Source organism: Neoarius graeffei, chromosome 26 (genome assembly GCF_027579695.1).
Source record: "Neoarius graeffei isolate fNeoGra1 chromosome 26, fNeoGra1.pri, whole genome shotgun sequence".
NCBI classification, from domain to species: domain Eukaryota; kingdom Metazoa; phylum Chordata; class Actinopteri; order Siluriformes; family Ariidae; genus Neoarius; species Neoarius graeffei.
In genome coordinates, this window is record NC_083594.1 from 46297998 (window position 1) to 46325490 (window position 27493).

General features: G+C 41.4%; 1 protein-coding gene across 2 annotated transcripts in view; it reads left to right on the forward strand.

The window, feature by feature from the left end:
* The window catches only part of cdh4 (cadherin 4, type 1, R-cadherin (retinal)), a 574783-nt gene that overhangs the window by 354035 nt on the left and 193255 nt on the right, over positions 1-27493 (forward strand). For both annotated transcript variants that reach the window (XM_060910366.1, XM_060910367.1), the window contains exon 4: positions 19522-19748. In XM_060910366.1, the coding sequence (XP_060766349.1) occupies positions 19522-19748 (227 nt within the window). The remainder of the gene's footprint in view (positions 1-19521; positions 19749-27493) is intronic.

Consider the following 27493-nt stretch of genomic DNA (forward strand, 5'->3'; position numbering starts at 1 on the left):
ACAGACAACCATTCACACTCACATTCACACCTACGCTCAATTTAGAGTCACCAGTTAACCTAACCTGCATGTCTTTGGACTGTGGGGGGAAACCGGAGCACCCGGAGGAAACCCACGCGGACACGGGGAGAACATGCAAACTCCACACAGAAAGGCCCTCACCGGCCACGGGGCTCGAACCCGGACCTTCTTGCTGCGAGGCGACAGCGCTAACCACTACACCACCGTGCCGCCCATTGTGGATAGAATAAAACAGTTATTCCACTCAATCTTGTCGTACACGGATTATAGCCAGCTCAGGGCTATGCGCCACGTTGGCTATCCGCTCATGTACGACTCGATTTCGTGGAAAAACTGTCAAATAATAATCGAAACGAAGTTGATGATGTTATTCACTGAGCCTGAGGCGGCTAACTGTTTGTCAAAATACACAGGTGATTATTTAAAAAAAAAAATTTATTTCAAACTTTAGAAGCAGCATGCAAATGTAATGAAGGTGCAGTGCAGACTTGTCACTTATCTACGCCGACTCGCACAAAATACTTTGTTTTGAAACAGATAAATCAAGACAGAGTCCTCTATATCCCCCGCCCGACTGTATATACAAACTATATACCAAGTTTCAAGATATTATTTGTCACATTTTTCAAGTTCTGCTGCAGGAACCCAACCCTACCTCTTTACACCGACCTCAGCAGCCCATGGCATAAACCCACCGGACCTTTGGTCCAGGTGAACCAAAAATTAAAATTTCTCACATTTCTTAGTATCAAAAGGCACATATACATTACTTAATCAACACATATACCAACTTTCAAGACCGTACCGCTCATAGTTTTCAAGTTCTGCTCTGGAAACAAAACCGACCCCTAAGACTAACCTGAGAGACTGAGTCTGAAATTGTTTCCATGGAAACATGACAAATTAAAACTTCTCACATTTCTTAGTATGAAAAGGCACATCATCACCTTGTTAACATGTACACCAAGTTTCAAATCCGTTTCATGAATAGTTTTGGATATATGCTCCGGAAACGAACGCTGCCCTTAGAAACGAAGTCAGGATCTATTTTTTATGTAAAAATGTGAAAAATCCTTTTTTTTTAAATAAAATAAAAAATAGCAAAAGGCACCAGTTCACATGTTGCTTGATATGTATACATAGTTTTAAAGATCTCATCTCATCTCATTATCTCTAGCTGCTTTATCCTTCTACAGGGTCGCAGGCAAGCTGGAGCCTATCCCAGCTGACTACGGGTGAAAGGCGGGGTACACCCTGGACAAGTCGCCAGGTCATCACAGGGCTGACACATAGACACAGACAACCATTCACACTCACATTCACACCTACGGTCAATTTAGAGTCACCAGTTAACCTAACCTGCATGTCTTTGGACTGTGGGGGAAACCGGAGCACCCGGAGGAAACCCACGCGGACACGGGGAGAACATGCAAACTCCACACAGAAAGGCCCTCGCCGGCCACGGGGCTCGAACCCGGACCTTCTTGCTGTGAGGCGACAGTGCTAACCACTACACCACCATGCCGCCAGTTTTAAAGATATGGCCTGGAAAAGAAAACATGACCGGACGGATGGAACCCGCTTCTATATCTCCTGCCAAACTTCATTTGGGCGAGGGATAATAACTCACAATTCCACCTTACCTTTGAATAGTTTTAGACCAAACTTCGTAGCATCTTTCGTGTTTTTAGGAACAGCATTTTCTTTCATAATTTCTCATCCTTCCTCGCTTACGGTGACAAAGCGATTGGCCGCCATTTTGCCGAATCACTCGAGGTGATTTATCGAGAAATGGTCTGAATTTCTCAACCAATCAGCACGTGCGATTTTCTATAATCACCTCCGTATTTATACTAAACAGTAGGTATAAGTAACCTCTGTTGTAAAGGGTCTCATCCTCTCCAAAATGGTAAAACACAACAGAATTTTGCACAAAACTGATGGAATCTTGTTCACACATCTCTCCTATACACCCAAGAACCCACATCCCTGTAGCCCATCTCATCACCGTTCGCAGTCACGTACACGTAAACATCCTCGAGCAGAGGTGTTGTAGCTTTAGGCAGCGTGGAGTTATTGCGTTGTCCTGTAAAGCAACAGCGAGCACAGCCTCTAGGCTCTTCTCGTCTCCTCCTTATAAACAAGATTATTCAGATGACCTTGAGGTTTTTGCATGAGAAAAATATATATGATGGCCTTGGAGGCAGTAAGAAGTAAAATTCATCATGAAAAGCAAAGTTGTACTTTTCTTATTAACTTCTATCATTGTTGCATCATCACTTATTAACACGAAGAAAGGAGCCTAACTTCATTAGATACTTTTTCTTATTTAACAAAAGTAAATCAGGAGAGATTCACTAACCCAGTCATTTTAATATGAACACCACTGTTGTACATACCCTTGCAAATACAGTGTCCAATCAGCCAATCGTGTGGCAGTAGGGCAAAGCATAAAATTATGGAGAAACGGACCAAGAGCTTCAGTTAATGGTCAAGTCAAACATCTGAATGGGTACAAATGACTGTGGTGTGGTGGTTGGTGCCCGACTGGCTGGTTTGAGTATTTCAGAAACTGGGATCTTCACAAACAATAGTCTCAAGGGTTGACAGAGAAAAAACATCCAGTGAGCAGCAGTTCTGCAGGTGGAAACACCTTGTTGTTGAGGTCGTCAGCGGAGAACGGCCATACTGGTTTGAGCTAACAAAAAAGTAACAGTAACTCAAACTAGATCAAGACTGTGACTAGTGAGACAGTAATTTGCGCTTGCTGTTAGAAACCGGGACATCTGGCCACTATACCCTCGAGATCCGGAACGGTAAGAGATAGAGAATGATGCTTAGGGAGGAAAAGTTGCACCCTGCTGCCCTGAACAAAATTTGAAAAAAATCATGAAAATTTACAGCTATAAGTGATTGGGGTGGCACGGTGGTGTAGTGGTTAGCATTGTTGCCTCATAGCAAGAAGGTTCTGGGTTCTAGCCCAGGGGCCTTTCTGTGTGGAGTTTGCATGTTCTCCCCATGTCCGCGTGGGTTTCCCCTGGGTGCTCCCCTGTTTCCCCCACAGTCCAAAGACATGCAGGTTAGGTTAACTGGTGGCTCTAAATTGACCATAGTTGTGAATGGTTGTTTGTCTCTATGTGTCGGCCCTGCAGTGATCTGGCGACTTGTCCAGGGTGTACCCCGCCTCTCGCCTACGACCTTGCACAGGATAAGTGGTTATGGATAATGGATGGATGGATGAGTGATTGAAAAAAGCCTGTTTTTCATCCATCATTCCGGATCAGTGATCCAGATCAGTACCAAAAGTCATAGTAACGTAATTCAGCCCAGAGGTATTCATGTGAAATTTGGCGATAGGTTGAAAACTGAGGGAGAAATAAATAGTGTCCTAAAAAAAGTTATAATAATAATAACTAGATAGAGACTGTGACTAAAGTCACAGTAATTTGCGCTAGCTCTTACAAACCGGGACGTCTGGTCACCCTGGACGTCTATAGACCCAGAATGGTAAGAGATAGGGAATGACTCTTAGTGAGGGGAAAAGAGCCCAGCAGTATTCTGCATGTGAAATTTGGTGGCGATTGGTTGAAAACTGAGGGAGAAATAGCGTCCTAAAAAAAACGTTAGGAGAATAATAAAGTAGAAAGATCCTGAGTGAGAGTAACAATTTGCACCAGCGCTGCTAGCGCAAATTAATAACTCATTTGAACCAATGTGGTGAAGAGAAAAGCCTCTCAAAACACAGAACACATTGGACCTTGTGGCAGACAGGGTACAGCAAAAGACCACAAAGGGTTCGAGACTCCTGTCTGTTTAGGCGACCCAGTGCCCACTGAAGCCTTTACTGTTCAGCTTAATAAACTAACAATAGACAAACACACACACCCCAGATTGACCACAGACCTTGGTGGTACAGCGCCAAAGCATTTGTCCTGCCTCAGGAGATCCTGTTGATGCCAAGTGTGGCCTTTCTTGCTGTTTTGACTCTTCATCTCAGAAGAAAAAAAAAACTCATTCTCTCTCCTTCTATTTCTCCAAAGGAGTTTTCAGAGAAACGTTTGTCAGAAGCACAAGTCAGAATTCCCTTTAAATCTACTGAGATCAAAGAGAAACCTTTAAGCAAAGAAATGTTCCTCGGTTCCGACCCCGTCCTTTCTCCTGTCACCCAACCTTCTTAGTCGAGTGAGAAAAAAAGTGTTTAAATTTAATTAAAGCAAACAGAGGGTGGTGTTGGTGTGGAGCTTTGGCACCGACTCCTACAGCTTGGCAATGTCAGTGTTTGTAGCATCTTTTAACCTCCACGCCACCCAGCAGCAGCCTTTAAACTCCGGCCAAGAGCTCATTCTGAAATGCGGTTGTAGGACAGAGTGAGACCTTTATTCAGTGCCAGCACACTGTCGCTGATTTGTGATGGCGTTGTAATGGATTACATTCTGGTAGTGCAGCCATCAGGGTATTGTCAGTTGTTTAGCCATGAGTGGGAAGGAAAGGAATGCAGTGATGGGATGAGATTGAGTAGACAGATTTCCATGTGCATGCTCCGATGACGCACATGTCAGTGAACTACACTGTCAGAAATAGGGGTACAGTAGGAGTCCATTTCTGTCCCCCAAGGTGCAGGCTACAGTAATGTAGGGCTCACAGGGCTCATTATTGGACCTCAAGGTAACTATGTGTACCTTTTTAGGGACAAAAAGGTCCATGTTCCCAGTCAGTATGTAAATGGTTCAAATAAGTACCTTAGAGGGTACTGATCCGGTGACAAGCCATTGTACCCCTGAAGGTACAATAATGTACTTTGTTTTCTGAGAGTGTAGGAAGAATATAATGTCTGTCACCAAACTATGTGCTTTGCTCATCATGATGGTCGTTGTGATAAGTATTGGAATAACTGGTGCACAAGGGGCAAGTGTGTTACTCTTCCCTGAGTTCTGTCCTTGAGCTGTGTCGGTCAGCTGGTTGAAGAGATCTCCGTGTACTCTGACCAGTGTAGTAGGTTAAGTCAAGCAGAACCATTCTAGATCTGAGGACTCCACCCAAGTATTCCAGCAGGGTAGTGCGATGCCAGCTGGGCTCAGTCAGGTTTGTACGAGAAGGTAATAAACAGCCCTTCCCTTTGGGCTGAGAGAAGGCTGTAGAGAGGTTCAGAGTTCAGCTTTAGAAAGAAACGGCAATGGCGTACAACAGCGGCATACAAGGTACTAGCCCTTTTATATTTAAAATCCTTTATTGATTTATTTATTTATATTTCACTGATGGTAAACCCCTGCAATGGACCTGTGTCCTGTGCAGAGTGCATTCCTACCTACAGCGTTCCTTTGATTGGCTGTGGCTCCACCACCACCCTTACCAGGATAAAGTGGTTACTGAAGATTGATGAATGGTACTAAACCCAGTATTGAACTACTGTGTGAGATGTCTATTGGTATATCACTAATAGCATCAGTCTGGCAGTTGGCAGCTCGCTGGTAGTTTCTGTTTTAGGTGTAGAGTGACCATGTTGGTGTGCACCATCCAGTTTTTTTTTTAACCCAAATAAGAAGCTAAAGTGTATAGCTTACATTTAATGGTTGCCAGTTTCATTGCTAGTGTGAACCTAGGGTGTGCACAAATTTAACCTTGAGAGCGATCAACAGAACCTGGCTTAGTCCTACTTCTACTGATCCCTGATTTGTATGCCTGGATTTTTCATTTGTAAAAAAAAAAAAAACTGTTGTTGATTCTGTCCCTCAGACAAGGGCATTTATCAGGCCACATAGACACAATGGAGCACTGATTTAAAATGGACATGGGTTTGTACAATTCCACAACTCCTTTTCTACCTTAGGGCCCAACAGTCTGAGTCCACTCACAAGAACATTTCAGCCAAATAATTTGCTCTTATTTCAAGGGTTCCTGAAGGGTTCTTTGGTTGGTTAAGGCTCCTATATTATGACAGAACTCAATGTTTCAGTGCAAAACCCTGCAACCTTTTATTTTCATAGATAGTACAGAGTAGAACTAATTTTTAGGAGGCAATAACTAGGTCTGTAGGCAAGACTACAATTGTAAAGTCTGAGACCAAGATCAAATCGAGACCGAGTCGAAACCAATTCAAAATTGAGATCAAATGCAAACTAGACCAAGTCAAAATCAAGACAAGACCATCAAATCCTTTTCTAGACCAACCCTTTGCCTCGACTAGTTGACTTCATGTGTTCATTGTGCCAGTGATTAGGCTTATGTTTTCAAGAAGGCGACATTGCTTCTTCTCAAACTTTTCACAAGCAAGAAGACAATGCAAACGTGATTTTTTACAAGCTCAAGGCCAGTGTCCAAGATGAAGACAAGTTCAAGTCAGTTCAAACAATGCCTCAAGACTGGGCTTTGAGCTCTAACTATAAATAACATTGCGCTCATTAAAGAGCATTTTGTACACACACACACTTAGAAAGTAGAAGTCCTTCCTGTGCCATGCCCTGGTCTTCCCAGGCAGTCTCCCGTCCCAGTACTAACCAGGCCATTGAGGCGCATCGGGTGGTGCCGAGCTCTGTTTCCGTAGCCCTCGGCCTCTCGCCTGTACAGCTAGGGTTATAGCAAGGGGCTTGTCCTCTGGTAACCATGAGAGTTTGGCTCCCCACTTGCATCTCTATTGCAGCATGCCTTACCAGACGGCATTAGGTACCATTTTTATGATGGTCTTTGGTATGACCCGACCGCAAGTAAAACTCTCAAACTCCCGATCAAGAGGTGGACACGCAAACCACTAGGCCAGTTCGCGGTACACACAGAGAGATTCTGAGTAGCCACTGGATGGAAAAAGCTTCTATTTTGGATGTCAGGAGAACATGCAAAATGCCACATGATTTCAGGACCAACCTGCAGACCCTGGAGCTGTGATGCACCAGTGCTGTCTGCTGCACAAACCCTGCCACCCAGAACATTTTTGTTATTCTTCTCATTACTAAATAGTCACAGGGTACAGGAGGGTCAGCACTCAACTTGCCTGAGAACAAAATAAGCAAGCGACTGGAGGGAGTACCGTGTTGAGTCCCCGTGGCGAACGCATGATGAAAAATATGGTGTTCTGTGTTCGGTTCGTAAATCGATGGGAAATTGGAATTCCTTCACTGCTGGTTGTTCCAAGATGCTTTTCAACTTTGTTCAGTTGTAAGTCAGGTTTTCTGTTGAAGTTAAAGGGTAAACAGATTTTACCTCTAATACTAGGGGGGGTTGTTATTTTAAGAATTTTGACTTTTCCATGTTTTACCCCCCTAGAAATATGGAGATGGTCCATGTATGTGGGAAAATGTCAAATTTTATTAAATTGAGCCTTGCTAACCCCCCTGTACATACCCTCTGAAAGTTTCCGTTCTTACAATATGACAAAATACATTACAGTGCTGATTAGAATGCTGCTTTTTTTAATGTGTTTTAAAGTTATCGATGAATGCGAACCTCTTCAGGTATGCCACTAGGTACGACTACAACATTTTCAGTGCAGATGATCATTATTTTAAGGTAATAAGCTTAGTGGTAAGTAACCTTACATTCAAGTAAATTAAACATGGTAATTCTGCTCTTTTTCAGCAAGTTTTACAGTTATTGATGAATGTCACACTCTTCAGTAATACCTCAAATATGAACTATTTTTAAGCACAGAGGATCATTACTTAAGGTTACTAATTTAGTTTTAAGAACCAGTATGCACAAATGATTCATATCTGAATTATATCTCCCGATGTATTAAATAGTCATTATTTGTATTCTTGCTGGTAAATAATGGCTTCTGTTGCAACACGGTCAAAAGCTAAGAAGATACTAGGTGTAGTAGAGTACATAGAGCAGGCTGAGTTCCCTTCTGGGATGCTTCCAACAGGGAAGGACATCATTCAGAATATGCTCTATCTGCTGCGGCCGAAGCGTGCTGGTCAAGCACAGAGATCCAGGGATGCTGCTGCTCAGTTGCTGGCAGAACTTGTTCAAGAGCCCTGGTTATTTTGTAACTTGTACACCATCCACACCAGACATATAAAGAAGCATATCTTGAAACTTTATGGAGAATTTGTTACTCTGATTCAAACCTGTAAACAGAGACAAAATGAGGGTTTCTAACCACTCTTTTTGTGAGAAATAAATGTTATTACTGTGATTTTTGATGTTATATTTAAGAGTTATTTCCGTTAAGGCAGTTTTTGACTATTTGGAGGGGTTATTAACTTCAGAGGGTTTGTACAGGGGGGTTAGCATTTTTCAGTTGGCCAAATATTGGTATTTCCATACTTGGATAGATCATCTCCATATTTTGGAGGGGTAGAAAATTTTTGGTCTAACACTCCCCCCCCACCCCCCCCCCCCCCACCCCCACACACACACACACAAACACACACTAATACCTCTTTAGAATCAGGGCTGCCAACTTTTCGAAATTCCTGAGAGTGAGATTTTTTTTTGCGGGGGGGTCGACGGCAAAATTTTTCCGCACACCATGCAGTAAGTGGGAATTTTGTATTCAGTTTGATATTCACTTGTCCCCCTGCATTCTGGTGTTTTGTTTGTGGGTCGTCCAGCTGGAGATGGACAATAGGGGGGGTGTTGAGATTTTGGATTTAGTAGATGTTCCTGCATTCTGGTGGATTTTTGGAGTGGCCTGCTGTGTCATACCTACATTCTTGCACACCCTGACTTGCCATGTCTTCAGCTTGTGGCCAACAAAAGCACCAAGTTTTGGCTTAAAAGCCCCCACACTAGAAAACTACAGATGACTGCTAATGTTCCTGTAGCCCTATAGACCTGTGTTTCAGATTTAAAGGCAAGTTCATGTTTGAAAATATTTCATCAGCTAAGCCTAAACACCTTCTGAATTGAAACTAAATGTTAAGTTTTTAATAACTGCTGCAAAAAATAAGATTGTCCCTCACTGACTATTCATTATGCATTTAAGGGCTTTCCCCACCACTGGGTTCAGCAGAAGATTGGCATGGGGAAAAATATCAACAGCAAAAGAACAAATAAAATGCTTAAACAGTAAGCAAAATGTGCATGTGCTACAAGAAACATTAAAATGATTAAGTTTGAACAGTATTGAAACACAAAAAGCTGAACCTTGGCCATAGGTGGGAATGTGCACACAAAGTTGGGCTTAAATTTTGGTCATACTTAAATAAGCTATATTAATACATTTCTTATTAATTTATTTCTTATCTATGTTTCTTATTAGTAATAGAGCATTCGTCAGGGCCTGTTATCTGACAAATATTCTCTACCTGTCTTGCCCTCTTTGAAACCCTGTCTCCTCAGTATATTGTTCTGTCTTTTTTTTTAATTATTCACAAGTTCAAGTTCTTTGATATTACAGGTGACCATGCTTTATTTACTTTAACTGAGCAATTACATACACCATAAATAATTAAAAATAAATACCCTGTAAATAAACAATAGGTATGTTGGCTAATGGCTCTTCTTGCATTTGTAATATTATCTCTTACTTGCTTTATTTTACAACATTTCCAGTATGGCTTCAAATAAAGTCATAAAGTATGATAACATACAGTAAACAAACTAAAAATGTGCCTTAATAAACATGTGCTAAGGAGGTGCTCTCCCGTGCTGCTTGCTGGGGAAGATAGAGGCTGTGGCACGGCAGGAGGCCTATAATGATTTAGCATGCCTAGTACACAGCTCTCGATATGGCATTAAATATTCTCACAACACTTATAGGCTAAAACGATTAAGAAACTTTATATAAGTTCATAATTACGCCAGTAACACCACACATTGGCGTGCATGTGTACAAACCTGTCTGAGACACCCGTCTTCAACTCGGATACCTTCTTCTCTCTCCTCTTCCTCTAAATTGACGGTAGGCAATTATCCAACTTCCGGCGAGTGCAGCATCATTAGATGCGCCACTTACCATAGGGGAGTGTGTACAGAAGGGAACACCTCTCTGCCTGTTTAGCCGTGCGTAAGGCGTAATTGATCGATCGCAAGTGGTTGGCACGACGCAATGGGTAGCCTAGATCAGATAGATAAACTAGATTTTTTTTCTAGCGTGAGAAATCGGAGGTATGGCTTGTGAGCGTGTGAAGGCAATCAAATGCGTGTGTCTCACGCTCATTGCGTGAGAGTTGGCAGCCCAGTTAGAATAATCCCTTGTTAAAATAACCTCCAGTTAGCTCAAATTAAAGAGGTGTATTTTAGCTTGATGGTGCACAGGGCGCCCAGAATCAAGTCTTTCCTATTAGAAGCTGGAGTGGAGCCCAAATTTTATATGTAATGGAGAGGCCTTGCTATATCTGTACAAATATTTGAATTGTGCCAGTTTGGTGGGTATAAACCTGTATTAAATCCACTTTGACAAGTCAGTAACTAAGAAAAAAGTGAAGAATACTACTTTGACTTGATTTTTCAAGGAAAACAGCGGAGAATATTTTTGAGAACCCAGGGGAAGCACTGTCTTTGTATCTATTTTGTAGTTTTAAAGCGTGTGCGACTCGGACAGCTCATCATCCCCATTTGCAGAAAGCGCAAAGACGCCCTTTGAGCGTCGGGAAAAAGAACACAGCGGCGAGTTTTTGAACTAACTGGTGGCTGACATTCAGCTCCTGCAGAGAAAACAAATCACTAGCAACCTCCTCCTGCCTTAATTCCTCGTGCAGGTGAGGATACGGTAGAATCACGGCAGGAGAGAAGGAGAGAGACAAGAATTCAGAAGTCAAAGCACACCCAGCTGAGTGTGAATGGAGTGGCTGCCAGTCGTCGACTTTCTGCCATGTTCTCGCTTAATCTTTCTAGTTGGCACCTCTCTCACAGCACCCCTGTAGAACATGTCAGACTTTGAAACGTCCATAAAGCTTTTGACTGTTTCAATCTCAGAACCAGGCAGGGGTGGTAAAATGCAGTTTATATATATATTTTTTTTTTGTTCCTTTCTATCACAGTGATGCTGAAGTCTCAGGTCTGATTGGTCAGTTTCTTCATATTCTATGACGGATCTGACAGTAGTGCTGGAGAAATAGCATTTTGTTTTCTGATATTTGAAAATCTTCAGTAATCAACTTCTCTGTTGTAAGAATAACTTCGCTTCTCATCTGGGTACATGTCATCAGTGGTTATTTTTCTAGAACAGCATTCCCGGTCATGTTTTTTATTTCTGTGCAAATTTTATCAGTACGATCACAGTTTGAACCACTAGTAATCACACTCAAATGTTTTATTCTATCCACATTCATTGGATATCAGCAATTGCACGCTCTGATTGGTTACTCTGCTACGAGGATATCAGCTCATATGCCGTGAGTAGAGAAAAACAAAATGGCAGATCGTGTTGCTGAACCAGCAGAGGACGAAATAAAAGCTCTACTCGAAAACAAAACCCCAAAAGACAACAAAATATGGAATAAAAGTATTTGATAGGAAGAACGTCTCTCTTTTTTTTTTTTTTCAAGAATTATTATTATTATAGCATTTTCCACAAATTGGTAGTGTCATTTTTTTTTGCCGGTTTGTTTACATTCTAAGCGGAAGTTATTTTGTCGGACGTCTTGTATAAAGATTTTATTTAGTGAATTTGCAAAAATTAAAATGCTTCATTTCTCAAAATCCAGTGAATGTTGATAGAATAAAACGGTTATTTGTCGTTACGCGCCTAGTCTGCTATCAGCTGATGTATGACTCGATTTCATGGAATAACTGTTAAATGCACAGGAAGACCAGATGAAATTGTTATTTTATTTTATTTTTTTTACAGTAAGACCAGAGAAATGTTATCTTTGTCACTGGATAGAAATGAAAGTCTGAATAAAATCCTTCTACACTGGGCACATCCTTCCGTTCCCATGCCAACCCTGAATTCGATGCTAGCACAGCACCTGTGATCAGAGCAGGTTGACACTGTCTGTATATCACGTGCAAACACTTTTTTTTTTTTTTCTTCTTCTTCTCCCCTGCATTCAGCCACTAAAATTCCCCTTAGTGCTGCTCGGGGAAAGTGCTGCAGCCTCGGTGGCTGTAATTAGCTCTGTTCCATTAAAGCAAATTAGCCTCATTTACAGGACCATTGATTGCCTTCAATTATTTGATGGAAATGTGAGATGTGTGCCTTTCGTTTCACTCATTGTCCCGTGACAGATGGTGATGGTTGTACTGGTTGTATCTGTTTGCTTGACAAAACAAAGACCATTGCAAGATATTCTAAGAAGAGCTTTTGCATTGTTTGAGACCTTGTATTGAAAAAATATCGTTGCTAATCTGCATATCTGTTGCTGCTGATATTGTATTGTGTGCACACGCATTTAAAAGCACCACGCGTACTGAACATGCAGAATGATGTCATGTCAAATATCTTCACAATGGCTTGTTTGTAAATGATAGTAGAGTTAATATCAAAATTCAAACCTTCCACTTGAGTAATAAGGTCTTTATTAGCCATAAAAAAATATATATATATAGCGTATAAAATTGATTTACACACTTAAATCTAAGTACCATTTGACTCCAAATTACTGCCGAGCAATAAAGAGCAGTAGACAGGGTATAATATTTCAGATTTTACACTGTAAGTACTGAAGAATCCCAAACAGCACTTAATGACTAATTGGACTAATTTAGTGGCTTCATTTTCAACTTTCCCTCAGCTGCTTATGAAGGAACCATCTGCTTGTTGATAAGAAAATAATCCCACCGTCCACACACACACACACACACACACACACACACACACACGATTCAGGCTCTGTGCGACCCAAACAAGACTCGAGAACGGTGCACGTCATGCTGGTTTGAATATAGAAACTGCAGGAAACTGGAATGTATTTTCCAGTCAAAGTGTAGAATTTGGGGCGGCACGGTGGTGTAGTGGTTAGCGCTGTCGCCTCACAGCAAGAAGGTCCTGGGTTCGAGCCCCGTGGCCGGCGAGGGCCTTTCTGTGCGGAGTTTGCATGTTCTCCCCGTGTCCGCGTGGGTTTCCTCCGGGTGCTCCGGTTTCCCCCACAGTCCAAAGACATGCAGGTTAGGTTAACTGGTGACTCTAAATTGAGCGTAGGTGTGAATGTGAGTGTGAATGGTTGTCTGTGTCTATGTGTCAGCCCTGTGATGACCTGGCGACTTGTCCAGGGTGTACCCCGCCTTTCGCCCGTAGTCAGCTGGGATAGGCTCCAGCTTGCCTGCGACCCTGTAGAACAGGATAAAGCGGCTAGAGATGATGAGATGAGATGAGTGTAGAATTGGACTATGGTTAAGTTTTTGGGGTTTTGTTGTTGTAATCATTATTATTATTATTATTATTATTATAAAACCCCCACTCCAAAGGAGGGGGCGTATACTGGTTTACCTCTGTCCGTTCGTATCTCTGTCCATCCAAAACACCCTTTTTCTCAGCAACCACAAATCATAGCCACTTGGTACCAAACTTCAGCTTGGGGTTCTATACAGTGTTTACCATTTTCAGGTCTGTCGCACATCAACTTCCTGTTTACCGACTGAATGTATTTACGAAACATATAGCGTAGATTTACTAAATTTTCGTAACACTTTTCTCAGCAACCACAAACCACAACTGCTTGATATTTGGTACCGAGCTTCAGCTTGGGGTTCTATACCGTGTTTACCGTTTTCAGGTCTGTCGCACATCGACTTCCTGTTTACCGACTGAATGTAGATTAGATTAGATTAGATTAGATTAGATAAAACTTTATTAATCCCTTTGGGAGGGTTCCCTCAGGGAAATTAAGATTCCAGCAGCATCATTGGGCACTTTCACACCAAAGGTTGCCTTTTTCAAGTTTAGATTCTAGGGTCATAAAAGTAAACTAAATGTGACATAACGTATCACTTTTGTTCACTGTTTTTGTCCGAGGTTCGGAAAGAAGCTACACAGTCAGTGGTTCTTCCATCCTATCATTATTGTGGAAATATTAGCCATTTTTAACATGTTTTTGACAGAATCTGCAGTCCCAAATTAAATTTTAAAATATTGCATTGAGTATTAAATAATTTCTGTCCCATGCATGGCTGAGCATGCTGCTTCCTTATATAGGGGGTGAGTCAAGAAATGTCCATTCCAAATTTCATGAAAATCGGTAAATTCGTTTGGCCGCTATGGTGATTTAACTGAATCATGGCATTCCGTGTTAAAACAAATAAAGTGATTGTCCTTTCCTGAACAACATGAGTAACTGATAATGTGTTGTGCATTATCAGTCTAGAATAACATTTAAGAAATTGTTTTTCATCACTGTTTTCACCTCATTTTCAATTTGAACTGTTATTATGTAGGTAGTGAGTTTTTCAGCTATTCGAAATCCTGATGTAGAATTTGCGTTAAAAATCTGTCCTCTCCAGAACTTAGGATAATCTGTAAAACTTACCTCAGTTTTATGGAGAAATATTCTTACTGGATTAATTAGGGCTCAACAATATAAAACCAATGAGAAACTATTGCATTCAAATGCATGGTTGAGATACATTTACATAAAAATGTTGTTAAAGGGGATGTCCTCTCCAAAACAGGATATTTAATATCATAATAAAATTTTGTACTGCGTTACACAATGCACTTCATGCACCAAACAACTCGGGCAGCAAACCTGGCCCTGCAAAAAAGTGCTTTATGGGTTCATTCTAAGGTCATTGGGTGCATTGGTACAGTTTAAGTGTAAACAGTAAACAGGTAGAAGACCAAAATTGATACGTTGTATCATTTTGTTGTTTTGAATGATTTGATTGGTTTAGAATTATATTGGTTTAGAATTATTATTGGTTTAGAATTATTCGCATTTGTATAATTTCAGGCTTCAACGTTGGCGACTACATAATACTGAGGCTTGTCGCAACAACAGGAAAAGTCAAGAATTACGTAGCAATCATCCAGAGTGTAGGGATAAATAGACAGTATGATGTAGCTTATCTGAAATCTAGGGGCAAACCATACTTCATTGTGGATGAAAAGGACACAGATACAGTTGGCATAGAATGTATTGTAACCAAACTTGGAGAGCCTTCAGTTAATAAGCGGGATCAATACTACTTCAAGTTACCAGAAAATGTCAACTTGGAATAGTTGTATCATGCATTTGTTTCCACATGCCTACTAGTACTACTAGTACATTCATGTGTAAATGATCTGTTTGAATGTAGTCATTGGTAGGACCAATGTATTGTTGTTGTTTCATAGTTTTACTGTTAGCATTTTGGTTCTTGTTTAGCCATGTTAAGTGAAAGTTGATGTTGATAACGTCGGTCCAATGCTAAAGAGGCATAGCGTGTATGAAATGAATAGATTTTGTAGACGACCAGGACTTTCAGATCAGACATTCTGTGTTCATGGGAATTTCATGTTCAATTATGGCCATTGGAAAATAAGTAGGCATAGTTTTGGTGGTGTTGTGTTTCACTGTTATGTGTTGTTCATTGTTATTTGATAAAAAGTTAAGTTTTTGTAGCATTAGGCCTTCTTGACAGGTTTTTCTACTGATGTGTAGGAAGGCGAGAATAGACCGATGAGGAACTTCTGAGATTGAACTAGGTGGCAATTTGAGAAAGAACTTTCACCTCAAAGTTACCATCTGGGGACTAGTACAAACAAAGACCTGTCGGTCAGACAAGTCAAATAATTTGGATGTAAATGTGCCCAGGTTACAATATTGGTTAATTTTCTGAGAAAATTAAGCGTTAAAGAAAAATGTCCTCTCCTGAACAAATGCCCAAGACTCCCAACACTATTAATTCTCTCTCACTGACTAGATGTTAAATGTTTGCTCTCATCAAATGCATAGTTTAACATATGAGATTTGTGGCTCCAGGTGTTTTGGATGTAAATTGCTAACTTATATGTTAAGTACTTTTAGGATAATAAGGATAAATAAACCTTCATTATTGTAAAGGTCCAAGAAATAATATAATGGTCCAAGAAACTGTGCAAAAGGTTCTTTTTTCAATCAGAAAACATATTCAAAATTGTTGCCATAGTTTTCCTGAGTAATTTTTCATTTGAAAAGTGATGTTAAACATTCTGTCCTCTCCTGAGCAGAAATATGGATTTTGTGACCTGATTTGATTTGCGCGGTGACCGGAAAGTAGATACAGTATGAAGTTGAAATTTTCTAGTCACCTACCAGATTGGTGTATCTTTCTAAAAAGGCATTTTAGCTGATTTCCTGGACCTATTTCTCATTTCTAGCTCTATTGATATGTGAAGTGACTCCTAAAACAGACTGAAAAAATTCACCAAAAACTAGATTTTCCAAAATATGTCCACCATTGATGGATATTTTGGTGTCTCTTTGTTCCATTAACATCTCTGCAATAATTAGGTGGAATGTAGGGGACCCAATCCACCAATTAGGCTTAAATCTGAATGATAATGTAAAAAAATCCAAATCTGTGAATTTTACCTTCCTGCTATGTTAAAACTAATAAATTTTGGAATTTGAAATGACTTGTAGCCTTGATACTTGAGGTACATGTTACCCAATATGTATTCTGTGGAATTCAGGATGGATTTTTGCATTACATTGAAGTTCATTTTCAACTGTTTTTGGGACTTTTAAGGCAACCTTTGGTGTGAAAGTGCCCCATTACAGATAAACAGAGAAAACTTCTAGATAAATTAAAATAAATTAAGTATTCATTCTCATCTCATCTCATTATCTCTAGCCGCTTTATCCTTCTACAGGGTCGCAGGCAAGCTGGAGCCTATCCCAGCTGACTACGGGTGAAAGGCGGGGTACACCCTGGACAAGTCGCCAGGTCATCACAGGGCTGACACATAGACACAGACAACCATTCACACTCACATTCACACCTACACTCAATTTAGAGTCACCAGTTAACCTAACCTGCATGTCTTTGGACTGTGGGGGAAACCGGAGCACCCGGAGGAAACCCACGCGGACACGGGGAGAACATGCAAACTCCACACAGAAAGGCCCTCGCCGGCCACGGGGCTCGAACCCGGACCTTCTCGCTGTGAGGCGACAGCGCTAACCACTACACCACTGTGCCGCCCAAATTAAGTATTTATATATACAAATATAAAAGAATAAGATATGGGGAAGAGAGGAAGGAGGAGAAGTGGGGTTAGGGGAAGTGTGTGTGTGTGTGTGTGTGTGTGTGTGTGTATGGGGGAGCAGGAAAGATATTGCACTTTATATTGCACATTGTCCGGTATTGCTTATCGTTAGGCTAGGCTACTGCTCCTTCCCGTCCTCTGTCCTCCTGTTACCCCTCCTCCCCACCAGAGAGGAGTTGTACAGTCTGATGGCGTGAGGGACAAAGGAGTTTTTGAGTCTGTTCGTCCTGCACTTGGGAAGGAGCTTTCTGTCACTGAACAGGCTCCTCTGGTTGCTGATGATGGTGTGCAGACAGTGACTGGCATCATCCATGATTTACGAAACACACAGGGTGGATTTTGACGCTATTTCAAGAAGCAAAATGCTATTTCAAAATGGCAGTTTACCAGGATGCAGGGGCGTCGTAGAGGGGGGTAAAGTAGGACTAATTCACAGGGTCCTGACTACAGGGAGGGCCCCTGGCTGGGAGGTCCCCAAAAGGAGTCTATTTTTTCCCCTTTCGTTTTTTTTTCTCAATAATGTCAATATATGTTGGTATTTCATGCAAATTCAATGTTCTCTGGGAATACATCGGTTGAAATGTATGTCCCAGCCTGCAAATAGTACCTATATCAGACACCCCCATTATCAATGCACATTGGTTTAGTCCGCCCTCTCGCAGACTTTTGATTGTATGCGCAACGGATTTTTTCATGCTTCGGCATGAAACGCAGCAGACAGTTCTTAGCCAACAAGGATCATGTCGTCAAAGAAGAAATCAGGCTTTAAGAAAAGAAAGGCAAAAAAGGCAGAGGAAACAAGATGAAGGAAAGCAACTGCTTACTGATTTCTTTCCCAAGAAAGGTGAGCCCAAATGTGAAAATTAACAACAGCTAACTGTTGTTATCCCATTCAGTTGCATACCACCGTGATAGTAGCCTAAATCAAATAATTCGAAATGAAATAATCTGTCATTTTGTAGGCTACCACATAATTGTGATAGAAGCCCTATTCTTGTCTTAAATTTTTCATAATTACTATTATAGATACAGTGTGTGTCCCAAAAGCCTAACATAGGGTCGATGTTGGTTCAAAATGTTGTCCAAATATTAGGAAAGCTAATTTATAAAATGAATCCCACTCAGTTTCAGAAAATGTCACAGAACGTTAAGATGCCCCAGCCGCAACAGGTGTCAACAACTTGAGAGAAGGTGAGCCTATCTTAGCCTAGATGTAAGGAAAAGCACACTATAAACCTCTACCGGTGTGCGATGCCACGCGCCCTCCTCAGCGGTGCCATAGAAACGTGGCTGACACTAAGATATAAAATGAAATGTAATCTAAACGATTCGGCCACGACATCCTTCACAACACCCATTAATGAGGTCAAGAGATTGTCTTCTTGTCCACATCAAATTTGTAGAGTCTGTCCTCGTTACCTTATGAATGTGAATCGACGTCCATCAGCTGCCATGTCAAGGCGGCGGTGCGAATGGGCAGCGCAAGGAGGAAAAAAAACAACGACTTCCAATCGCGAATCGTTCTGTCATATCAAATAGACAGCATGCTTATATCTGTATATATTTCATGGTTGTAGAGGGCCAGTTCAAAATGTTGTACTGCCTCTGGTGTTGTTAATTTTATATATTATGAATAAAGAAAATGAAACAAAAAACTGTGCATGTGCAATATTTTCTGAGGAATCAATGCAATTGCAGCGGGGGAGGGAGGGGGGGGTCCACGGAACTGGTGGTTCCTGGGGCCCCAAATTTGGTGCTACGCCCCTGCCAGGATGCTATTTGAAATCCCTGGGGAGAGACACGGCTCTTTACTTAGTCGTTTCAGGGTTCATTATTTGTTGAAGTCAACGTTCATAATAAGTCTTCGATTGCTTGCGTTCTGATATAAGCGAGAGCGGGGGGATACGCAAGTGAGCAGGAGCTCACAGTTGATCTTGTCGTGGTCTTTTGTGGTTTCTGTAGTGAGCGCTGGACTCACAATAAATATTCTATGTAAGACATCTCTGTCTTGTGAGTTTTCAAATATATTTTTTGATGTGGTTCGGGGTATGAGGTGATGCCCTAGTTAAGACAATCCTCAGAGACGACTTTCATTTTTTCCTTTCTCTCTCGTGCACGCACGCAGTTGGTCGATCAGATGAGTTATAACCAGCAAAAAGAAAGTGACGTTTTCATTTACGTTTGAAGATTTAAGTGAAGAAAGAACTTCGGGTTTTTTTCCCCCCCTCTTCTTCGGAAAGTCTGACTGACTGGCAAGTTTTATTTCCATCCAAACAAACAAATCTGTCATCCACTTTTCTGAATGTATTTTTGCAGCAGTGAAGCCCAAATGTTCCAGCTTTATATCCCTCCAAATCAGAAGGCCATCTGCTTTTGTGTATCTCACTGAAATGATAAGAAATCATCCTTCCTGTTCATTCATCATGCATCTGTTTATCTCTCCTGTTTAGTGAAGTTCGAGGCTTGTCACCTGAACGAGAGGATCAGCTTCGAGAGCAGTGACCCCAAATTCAGCGTTCGTCCGGACGGATCTCTGTACGCAGAACAAGATGTGACGAACCTGTCCGAGCCTGTCCAGTTCATGGTGACGGCTCAGGGGAGCAAAAACACGCAGATCTGGGAGACGACCGTGAAACTGGCCATCGCCGGACACCCACTTCCTCCTCTCATAAACCAGGTCAGGAAGATTCATTTCTTAAGTCATGGTAGCTGAGCACTTAAACAAATCCATAAATTAAGATAAATAAGAAGGTTCGATTTGAACAAAAGTAATGGCGCCCTGTAAAAGGAGAACGCTGGCGTAGTGGTGATGCACTGCAACGGCTGAGGCAGTTTCACCATTTCGTCACCATTTTGTCATTTTCAGCTCATGAGCTTGGCCTCGCTGTAAAGGAGTTTTGTGAGCATCGATCAATGTAAATGTGCCGCAAGCATCTTGATGATTTAGTGTTTATGGTCATGTAAGAGACTACATAAGACAGCAAGACCATCATGTGGGGTTTAAAGCTAGACTGCCTTTCAGATTTTTCAAGTGGAGGTCATAAAAAGAATTTTCCCAACACCTAATTATTTTTGTTTAGTGGACTGAAAGCGACTGAATTCGAATCACAGACTTCCAGTTTTTTTTTTTTTTAAATACAACCCCGATTCCAAAAAAGTTGGGACAAAGTACAAATTGTAAATAAAAATGGAATGCAATGATGTGGAAGTTTCAAAATTCCATATTTTATTCAGAATAGAACATAGATGACATATCAAATGCTTAAACTGAGAAAATGTATCATTTAAAGAGAAAAATTAGGTGATTTTAAATTTCATGACAACAACACATCTCAAAAAAGTTGGGACAAGGCCATGTTTCCCACTGTGAGACATCCCCTTTTCTCTTTACAACAGTCTGTAAACGTCTGGGGACTGAGGAGACAAGTTGCTCAAGTTTAGGGATAGGAATGTTAACCCATTCTTGTCTAATGTAGGATTCTAGTTGCTCAACTGTCTTAGGTCTTTTTTGTCCTATCTTCCGTTTTATGATGCGCCAAATGTTTTCTATGGGTGAAAGATCTGGACTGCAGGCTGGCCAGTTCAGTACCCGGACCCTTCTTCTACGCAGCCATGATGCTGTAATTGATGCAGTATGTGGTTTGGCATTGTCATGTTGGAAAATGCAAGGTCTTCCCTGAAAGAGACGTCGTCTGGATGGGAGCATATGTTGCTCTAGAACCTGGACATACCTTTCAGCATTGATGGTGTCTTTCCAGATGTGTAAGCTGCCCATGCCACACGCACTAATGCAACCCCATACCATCAGAGATGCAGGCTTCTGAACTGAGCGCTGATAACAATTTGGGTCGTCCTTCTCCTCTTTAGTCCGAATGACACGGCGTCCCTGATTTCCATAAAGAACTTCAAATTTTGATTCGTCTGACCACAGAACAGTTTTCCACTTTGCCACAGTCCATTTTAAATGAGCCTTGGCCCAGAGAAGACGTCTGCGCTTCTGGATCATGTTTAGATACGGCTTCTTCTTTGAACTATAGAGTTTTAGCTGGCAACGGCGGATGGCTCGGTGAATTGTGTTCACAGATAATGTTCTCTGGAAATATTCCTGAGCCCATTTTGTGATTTCCAATACAGAAGCATGCCTGTATGTGATGCAGTGCCGTCTAAGGGCCCGAAGATCACGGGCACCCGGTATGGTTTTCCAGCCTTGACCCTTACGCACAGAGATTCTTCCAGATTCTCTGAATCTTTTGATGATGATATGCACTGTAGATGATGATATGTTCAAACTCTTTGCAATTTTACACTGTCGAACTCCTTTCTGATATTGCTCCACTATTTGTCAGTGCAGAATTAGGGGGATTGGTGATCCTCTTCCCATCTTTACTTCTGAGAGCCGCTGCCACTCCAAGATGCTCTTTTTATACCCAGTCATGTTAATGACCTTTTGCCAGTTGACCTAATGAGTTGCAACTTGGTCCTCCAGCTGTTCCTTTTTTGTACCTTTAACTTTTCCAGCCTCTTATTGCCCCTGTCCCAACTTTTTTGAGATGTGTTGCTGTCATGAAATTTCAAATGAGCCAATATTTCGCATGAAATTTCAAAATGTCTCACTTTCTACATTTGATATGTTGTCTATGTTCTAGTGTGAAAACAATATCAGTTTTTGAGATTTGTAAATTATTGCATTCCGTTTTTATTTACAATGTGTACTTTGTCCCAACTTTTTTGGAATCGGCGTTGTAGAACAATTAATGAATTTAGAGCCACGTGGCCCTAAATTCTCCGCTATTTTTTCCTGCTTCACCATGACCCAATTCAAGATATGACGTCATGCATGACGTGATGGGCTTTCCCTGTTCACACAAGGCATTGTGGGAAACAAATCTGAAACAGGAGAGAAAAATGGAGGACGTGAGCGCACAAATGAAACGTGAAAGACCGACTACAGTAAAGGAAAGAAAGTGAGAAGAAAAGACATGATGTTATATACGAAGGAAAGGAAACGCAGGACCAAACTAATAAATATCAGTGGTCAGCGAGCACCTCGGTGTGATCAGCTGTTCGTTTAGCGTCAGAATGATGGAACTCTCAGTGCACGCTCAAAGGTAAACCTGCACATGCGCGCGCACACGGACTTCCTCTGTCTGCTTGAGTGATTTCATGCGCATTATTTACTTTAATCCCCTCAAATTAAATAACTTCCCAGCCACAGAACGGCCTGATATTTTGTGAGATATTACAGAATGAAACATGCATCACAATAACCAAATTTCAGCAGGAAGTTAATTTCATCGATTTTATGAAATCGAAAGGCCGTCGAACTTTAATTTCAGACATTCCGATTCATCTTTAAATTAAATTTCATTTATCTTGGTGTCTAACGAAGGTTAAAACTGCAGTTGATGGAGTTAACACTCTAGCTATCCATGTGCTTTTGAAGATGGATACGCCACCAAACTGCATCGTTGCCCTTGAGGGTTTGCTCTCCTGGAGCTACTTCAGTAAAATGCTTCGGTATGCTCAAGCAAGCAAAGATTCATATAAAATGCGGCATCTCCTTTGCCTCCCGATAAGGTATGAAGTCCATCTACTTGGGGGAGAAAAATACCGTGTTTTCGTAAGTCTTGTTAATTTGCTCATGTTAGCCAGCTAGATTTAATTAAAGTCGCCTGTTTTCTTGCTAATTCCATGTTAGCATCAGCACTAGCATTGACTCCGGTCCCTAAAATAATCGGCTAGGAAGCAAGTCAAATTCTAGCTAATGGTAAATATCGGTTATTTCCAGGATAGTTCACTTCTGATGAATTCTTTATTAGAAGTACAGTACGTGGCATTAGATTTAACGATGTTTTCAGGTAAAATGGCGCCATTGCTTATCAGTTTTAGATTACTTAGACATGACACGACATTTATTTAATTCCAGCAGTTAGAACGCTCACTTTTGACTTCTCAATATGTGAAGATTTAAAAGTAGCGGCCTTTTTACTTTCGCTTGTGTGCATACTCACCGGTCACCTTATTAGGAACACCCATCCACCCACCTGCTGTTTCATGCCGTTACGTAACGAGCCAATCCCTCGACAGCAGCACAATGCATCAAATCACGCAGATACAAATCGAGAGCTTCAGTCAATGTTCACTTCAAACATCCGAATGGGAAAAATTATGATCTCAATGTGTAACTTTCACTGTGGTATGGGGCAGGGGCGCCGCCAGAAATTTTGGGCCCCATGAAAGATTAGAATTTTGGGCCCCCCAACTTTGCCCACCCTCGTCACAATTGCACTCTTGTCATTATTTGACTTTTGATAGCCCATGGACCTTGAGTTTGTGACTTTGTTATTACATTTTATGTATTAACCTACCAGGGACTAGATGAAAACTGGTCAGTGACCAATTCTAAAACTTAAATCTAATTTAAAATTTAAAAACGTCAATCCTAAAGCATTTATGGGTTGTATTGCTGCTTACCTCCTTCTCCAAAGGGGGGTTCAGTGGTTTGGTAGGGCGGAGGTCCCCCTGAGGCTGAATCTGTGCATATTTAGGGCACCCCATTAGTTATGAAACTGGTTATTAGCACTAGTTATTAGCACCAGCATAACGTAATATTTCATCTTGTTTATCACACAAGTCAGTTCAGTTATTAAAATGGAAAAAATGTCACTGTACAAACTGTAAAAGTGTTCTCTTGATAGGCTAATCCAACCACGTTCATACTGTTCATTTACCATTCGCTAATATTTTGAACACACGTGAGCGATAGCTACCTTTCTTTGGGAAAAACTGAGTGACCAGTTGCCTGCCTCTCCGGTCCCTCTCAGCTTTCAGCTGCCTTTCTTTACGTTTTTGACAGCCACTCTTCATATTTAGCGATCATAGACTGTACGCACTCCACTGCTGGCTGGCTGGCTGCTGCACCGCGACACAGCAGCAAGTAGCGTTGCACTGATCAGCACGCAGATTTAACGCATCGCGCTTCTACCAGAACTGGACCGTACCATTTCGCAAAAGGGGGAGGGTTAAATGACAATATGTTGAAGAACTCAAGAAATAGACAACCTTGTTCAATTAGCTCATTTTACCAGATGGAATATTGCATTGTCGTTATTTCAAAAGTCTTATTAAAATCATTAAAAGCATATTATCAGCCCCTTAAAGGGCCCCATGGCAGTGCTGGGCCCCTAGAATTGTTCTAACCTTTCCCCCCCTGGCAGCGCCCATGGGCATGGGTGTTGGTTTGAGCCAGATGGACTGGTTTATTTGAGTATTTCAGAAATTGCTGAGGTTTCTCCTGGGGTTTTTCTCACACACAACAGTCTCTAGAGTTTACACAGACAGAATGGTGCGAAAACCAAAAAACACTGAGTAAGTGAGTCCTGTGGGTGGAAACAAACGCCCTGTTGATAAGAGAGGTCCGAGGAAAATGGCCAGATTGGTTCGAGCTTTTTTTTGTCAGGAAGGATATCGTAACTCATATAATCACTCTTTACAACCGCGGTGAGCAGAAAAGCATCTCAGCATGCAACAGCAGAAGAACACATCGGGTTCCAGTCCTGCAGCCAAGAAGATCTTAGAATCGAGAACAAGTAGCTGATGATTTTCTTCTTTTAAAGATTTTTTGACCTCATATCTTTTCCACACAAGTATCACTTCTTCGTGGTTTTTTTTTTTTTTTTCCCTCCGGCCCTGCTGTACAGTTGAAATGAAAGGGATTCAAATGGTCATTGTTTCAAATCTACATGTAAGTGAATGAACTTAATTCAGGAATGAAATGCTTTAGAGGCTCGAATAAATGAATATGATGCTGCATATATATCAGGGGCGATTTCTCAGAGACAACAAGGGAAGCCGAGCTTCCCCTAAAATTCTCTCCCCAAACTGCGGCATCTATGACGTTGAATTCTCATTAAAACAATAACTTGCATAACATAATATATGCCCAAGATTGTATTTACGTTCATAACTATCCTGTAACTTATTTGAGTGATGTCTGATGAACTTGCAGTTCGCTACGAGAATCACCTTTGCTGCCAGGCTGTAACCAGCGTTGCCAGATACTGCTGACGTTTTCCAGCCAAAATATGTTCAAAACCCGCCAAAATGCACTTAAAACCGCCCAATCTGGCAACACTGGCTGTAACCTTCCTTATTTCAATGGGCTCTATGGCTGGCAGCCGGGTATCCGTTGCAGTCTATGAGACGGCTCTGAACAGCCAATTTCGGCTAGTTGTTATTGGTTAAAATTGACAAAATCGTCACTTCCAGGGAAGCCGGGCTTCTCTGGGACTAAACGAGACAGTGGGAGGGGCAAGAAGCCGGGCTGATGAAGGATTATTGGAGGTAGTGAGGAGGGCGGGCTCTGTATTTCGGCGTCGGCGAGGAACACGGAAGTATGATCAGTCAGTCCCCAGCGGATGTCGAGAAAGTGTAGTCGTGTGCCAAAGTGCTGTCCGAATTTCTTTTCATATAAACATTTCTTCTCATTGATGTCTCTGTACATTACTCTGTAAATAAATGTAAATATTACTCGTTGTGCTCCGTTAACTTTCATCCATTCTATCAGTTTGATCATTCGTGAATTCACTCGTTTATTTCATTTGTAGTTCAATCTGGTTGTAGGCTAGCTTGAGCCTTATTGGGATCTGCAGTGCTAGCTGCTAACAGAAATTGGTGAAGTCTCTGGAAAGCACAACCAGCTGGTATGACAGGGTCACAGACCATTTTCTGGAAAAGGAGCGGAGGGCAGAATTTGTGTATAAATAGTGTTCATGAATCTGAAGTGTGTATATTGTTCAGTAATGTTAAGAGAATGGTGGGCTCTGTGTTATAGGTTATACCTGGGTATAATATTCAAGGTTCTGTGTGTTGCATAGCCTACCTGGTTATGAATTTCCAGACTGTGTTGCAGAAGATGTTCAAGGATGTGTTGCACAGCTGGGTGTTGTGTTAAAGACTCTGTGTTGCATATCAGGGTATGATGTTCAAGGCTCTTCGTTGAATAGCCAGTGATTTTTGGATGTTTGATATTTTTGATAAAGGATATGAGGCACTAGCCTGGCAAGCCAGACTATAACATGAAATGTACAAGCAAAAATACTTTCTGCCACTAGGTAGGGTTGTCTAGTTCACAATGCTAATGGGACACACCTTTCTATGCTTTGATATCCGGCCTACAGGTTTTACGATGAATGCGTAAAATGGGCTTCCCCTGTTTTAAAAACCAGCAGCCGCCACTGATGTATATATATTTGGCTTGTTGTTCTTGCTCTGATCCAAAAAAAAAAAAAGGATCTCTGAATGTAAAATATTTGAGAACCCCAGGTTTTGTATTTTCGAACATTTGTGTACTCGTGTGTAACTTGTAAATTGTGTCGAGCCTTAAATTCAATGCCTAACATGCAACTGTTGAAATCTGATCAGTTAGAAGGTGTTGATTAATTTCCTGTAACAGCAGCTCTGGCAATCAGCAGAAGATCACTAATGTGAGCCGTTTCATGTCTGACAATGTTATGCACACGTTTCAGAATTATAGAAACCGAATAACTGTAGTGTTCGAGTGTTTTCGGATAAAGGACCGCAAGGACTGCAGGGTTCTCCACTTTTCAAAAATTAAAGGTGGTAGAGGGGGCGGGGCCCCGCCCCGGTGGGGGTCCAGGGGGACTTGGAAGTTGACGGACTTTGGGCTTTTTTGACAGTGAAACTGGCCAATAAATGGATAGGAAATGCTAAATCATTGTTAAAATCATTTTAGAAAAAATTAACACATTCTTACTGGACATATCATCTTTATTGTCAATGTGAGACTCATTTGACATTTCAGTTGAGACTGGTGCACCTGTTGCGCATCCCTGAATTAATTATATATTTTTTTTTCTGTGTCTGAAAAATAAATGAACTTCCATGCATAAACAAAATACCCCATTCCACTAAATGCATAAATTTTTTACAACACACATAAATGTTAACTGGGTGAAAGCACTCCAATCCATGCACGAGCTGATGTGCGTGCCCAAGACTGGCACTACAAAGCCACCCCGGCCTCTGTAGTTCAGTTCATTTGACCCAGGAACCCAGAAGTCCTGCAGTAAACAACCACAGTGAAGCAACGGGAAACTGCAGCTCTTGCCTACACAATCACAGACACGTAAAATAAAAGACCTGAACTTAATGTGTGTGCACTGTTATATGATTACCGTAACTGTGTATGGGTCAGAAAAGACGATAGATAAGCGTAACCATTGCACAATAACGCTACAAACACCCGCCAAGTTATTTAGCTGCAGCTTGTAGCTTCCAGCGTTACTATGTGTCGGTATAGACCCTTTTCAGTCACGTGACCTTCGTAAACGCGACCACCATTTTGGACATGTAGCGGACTTCGGCTCGAATTGGTTTGAATGCGAGGAAGGCGACAAACGG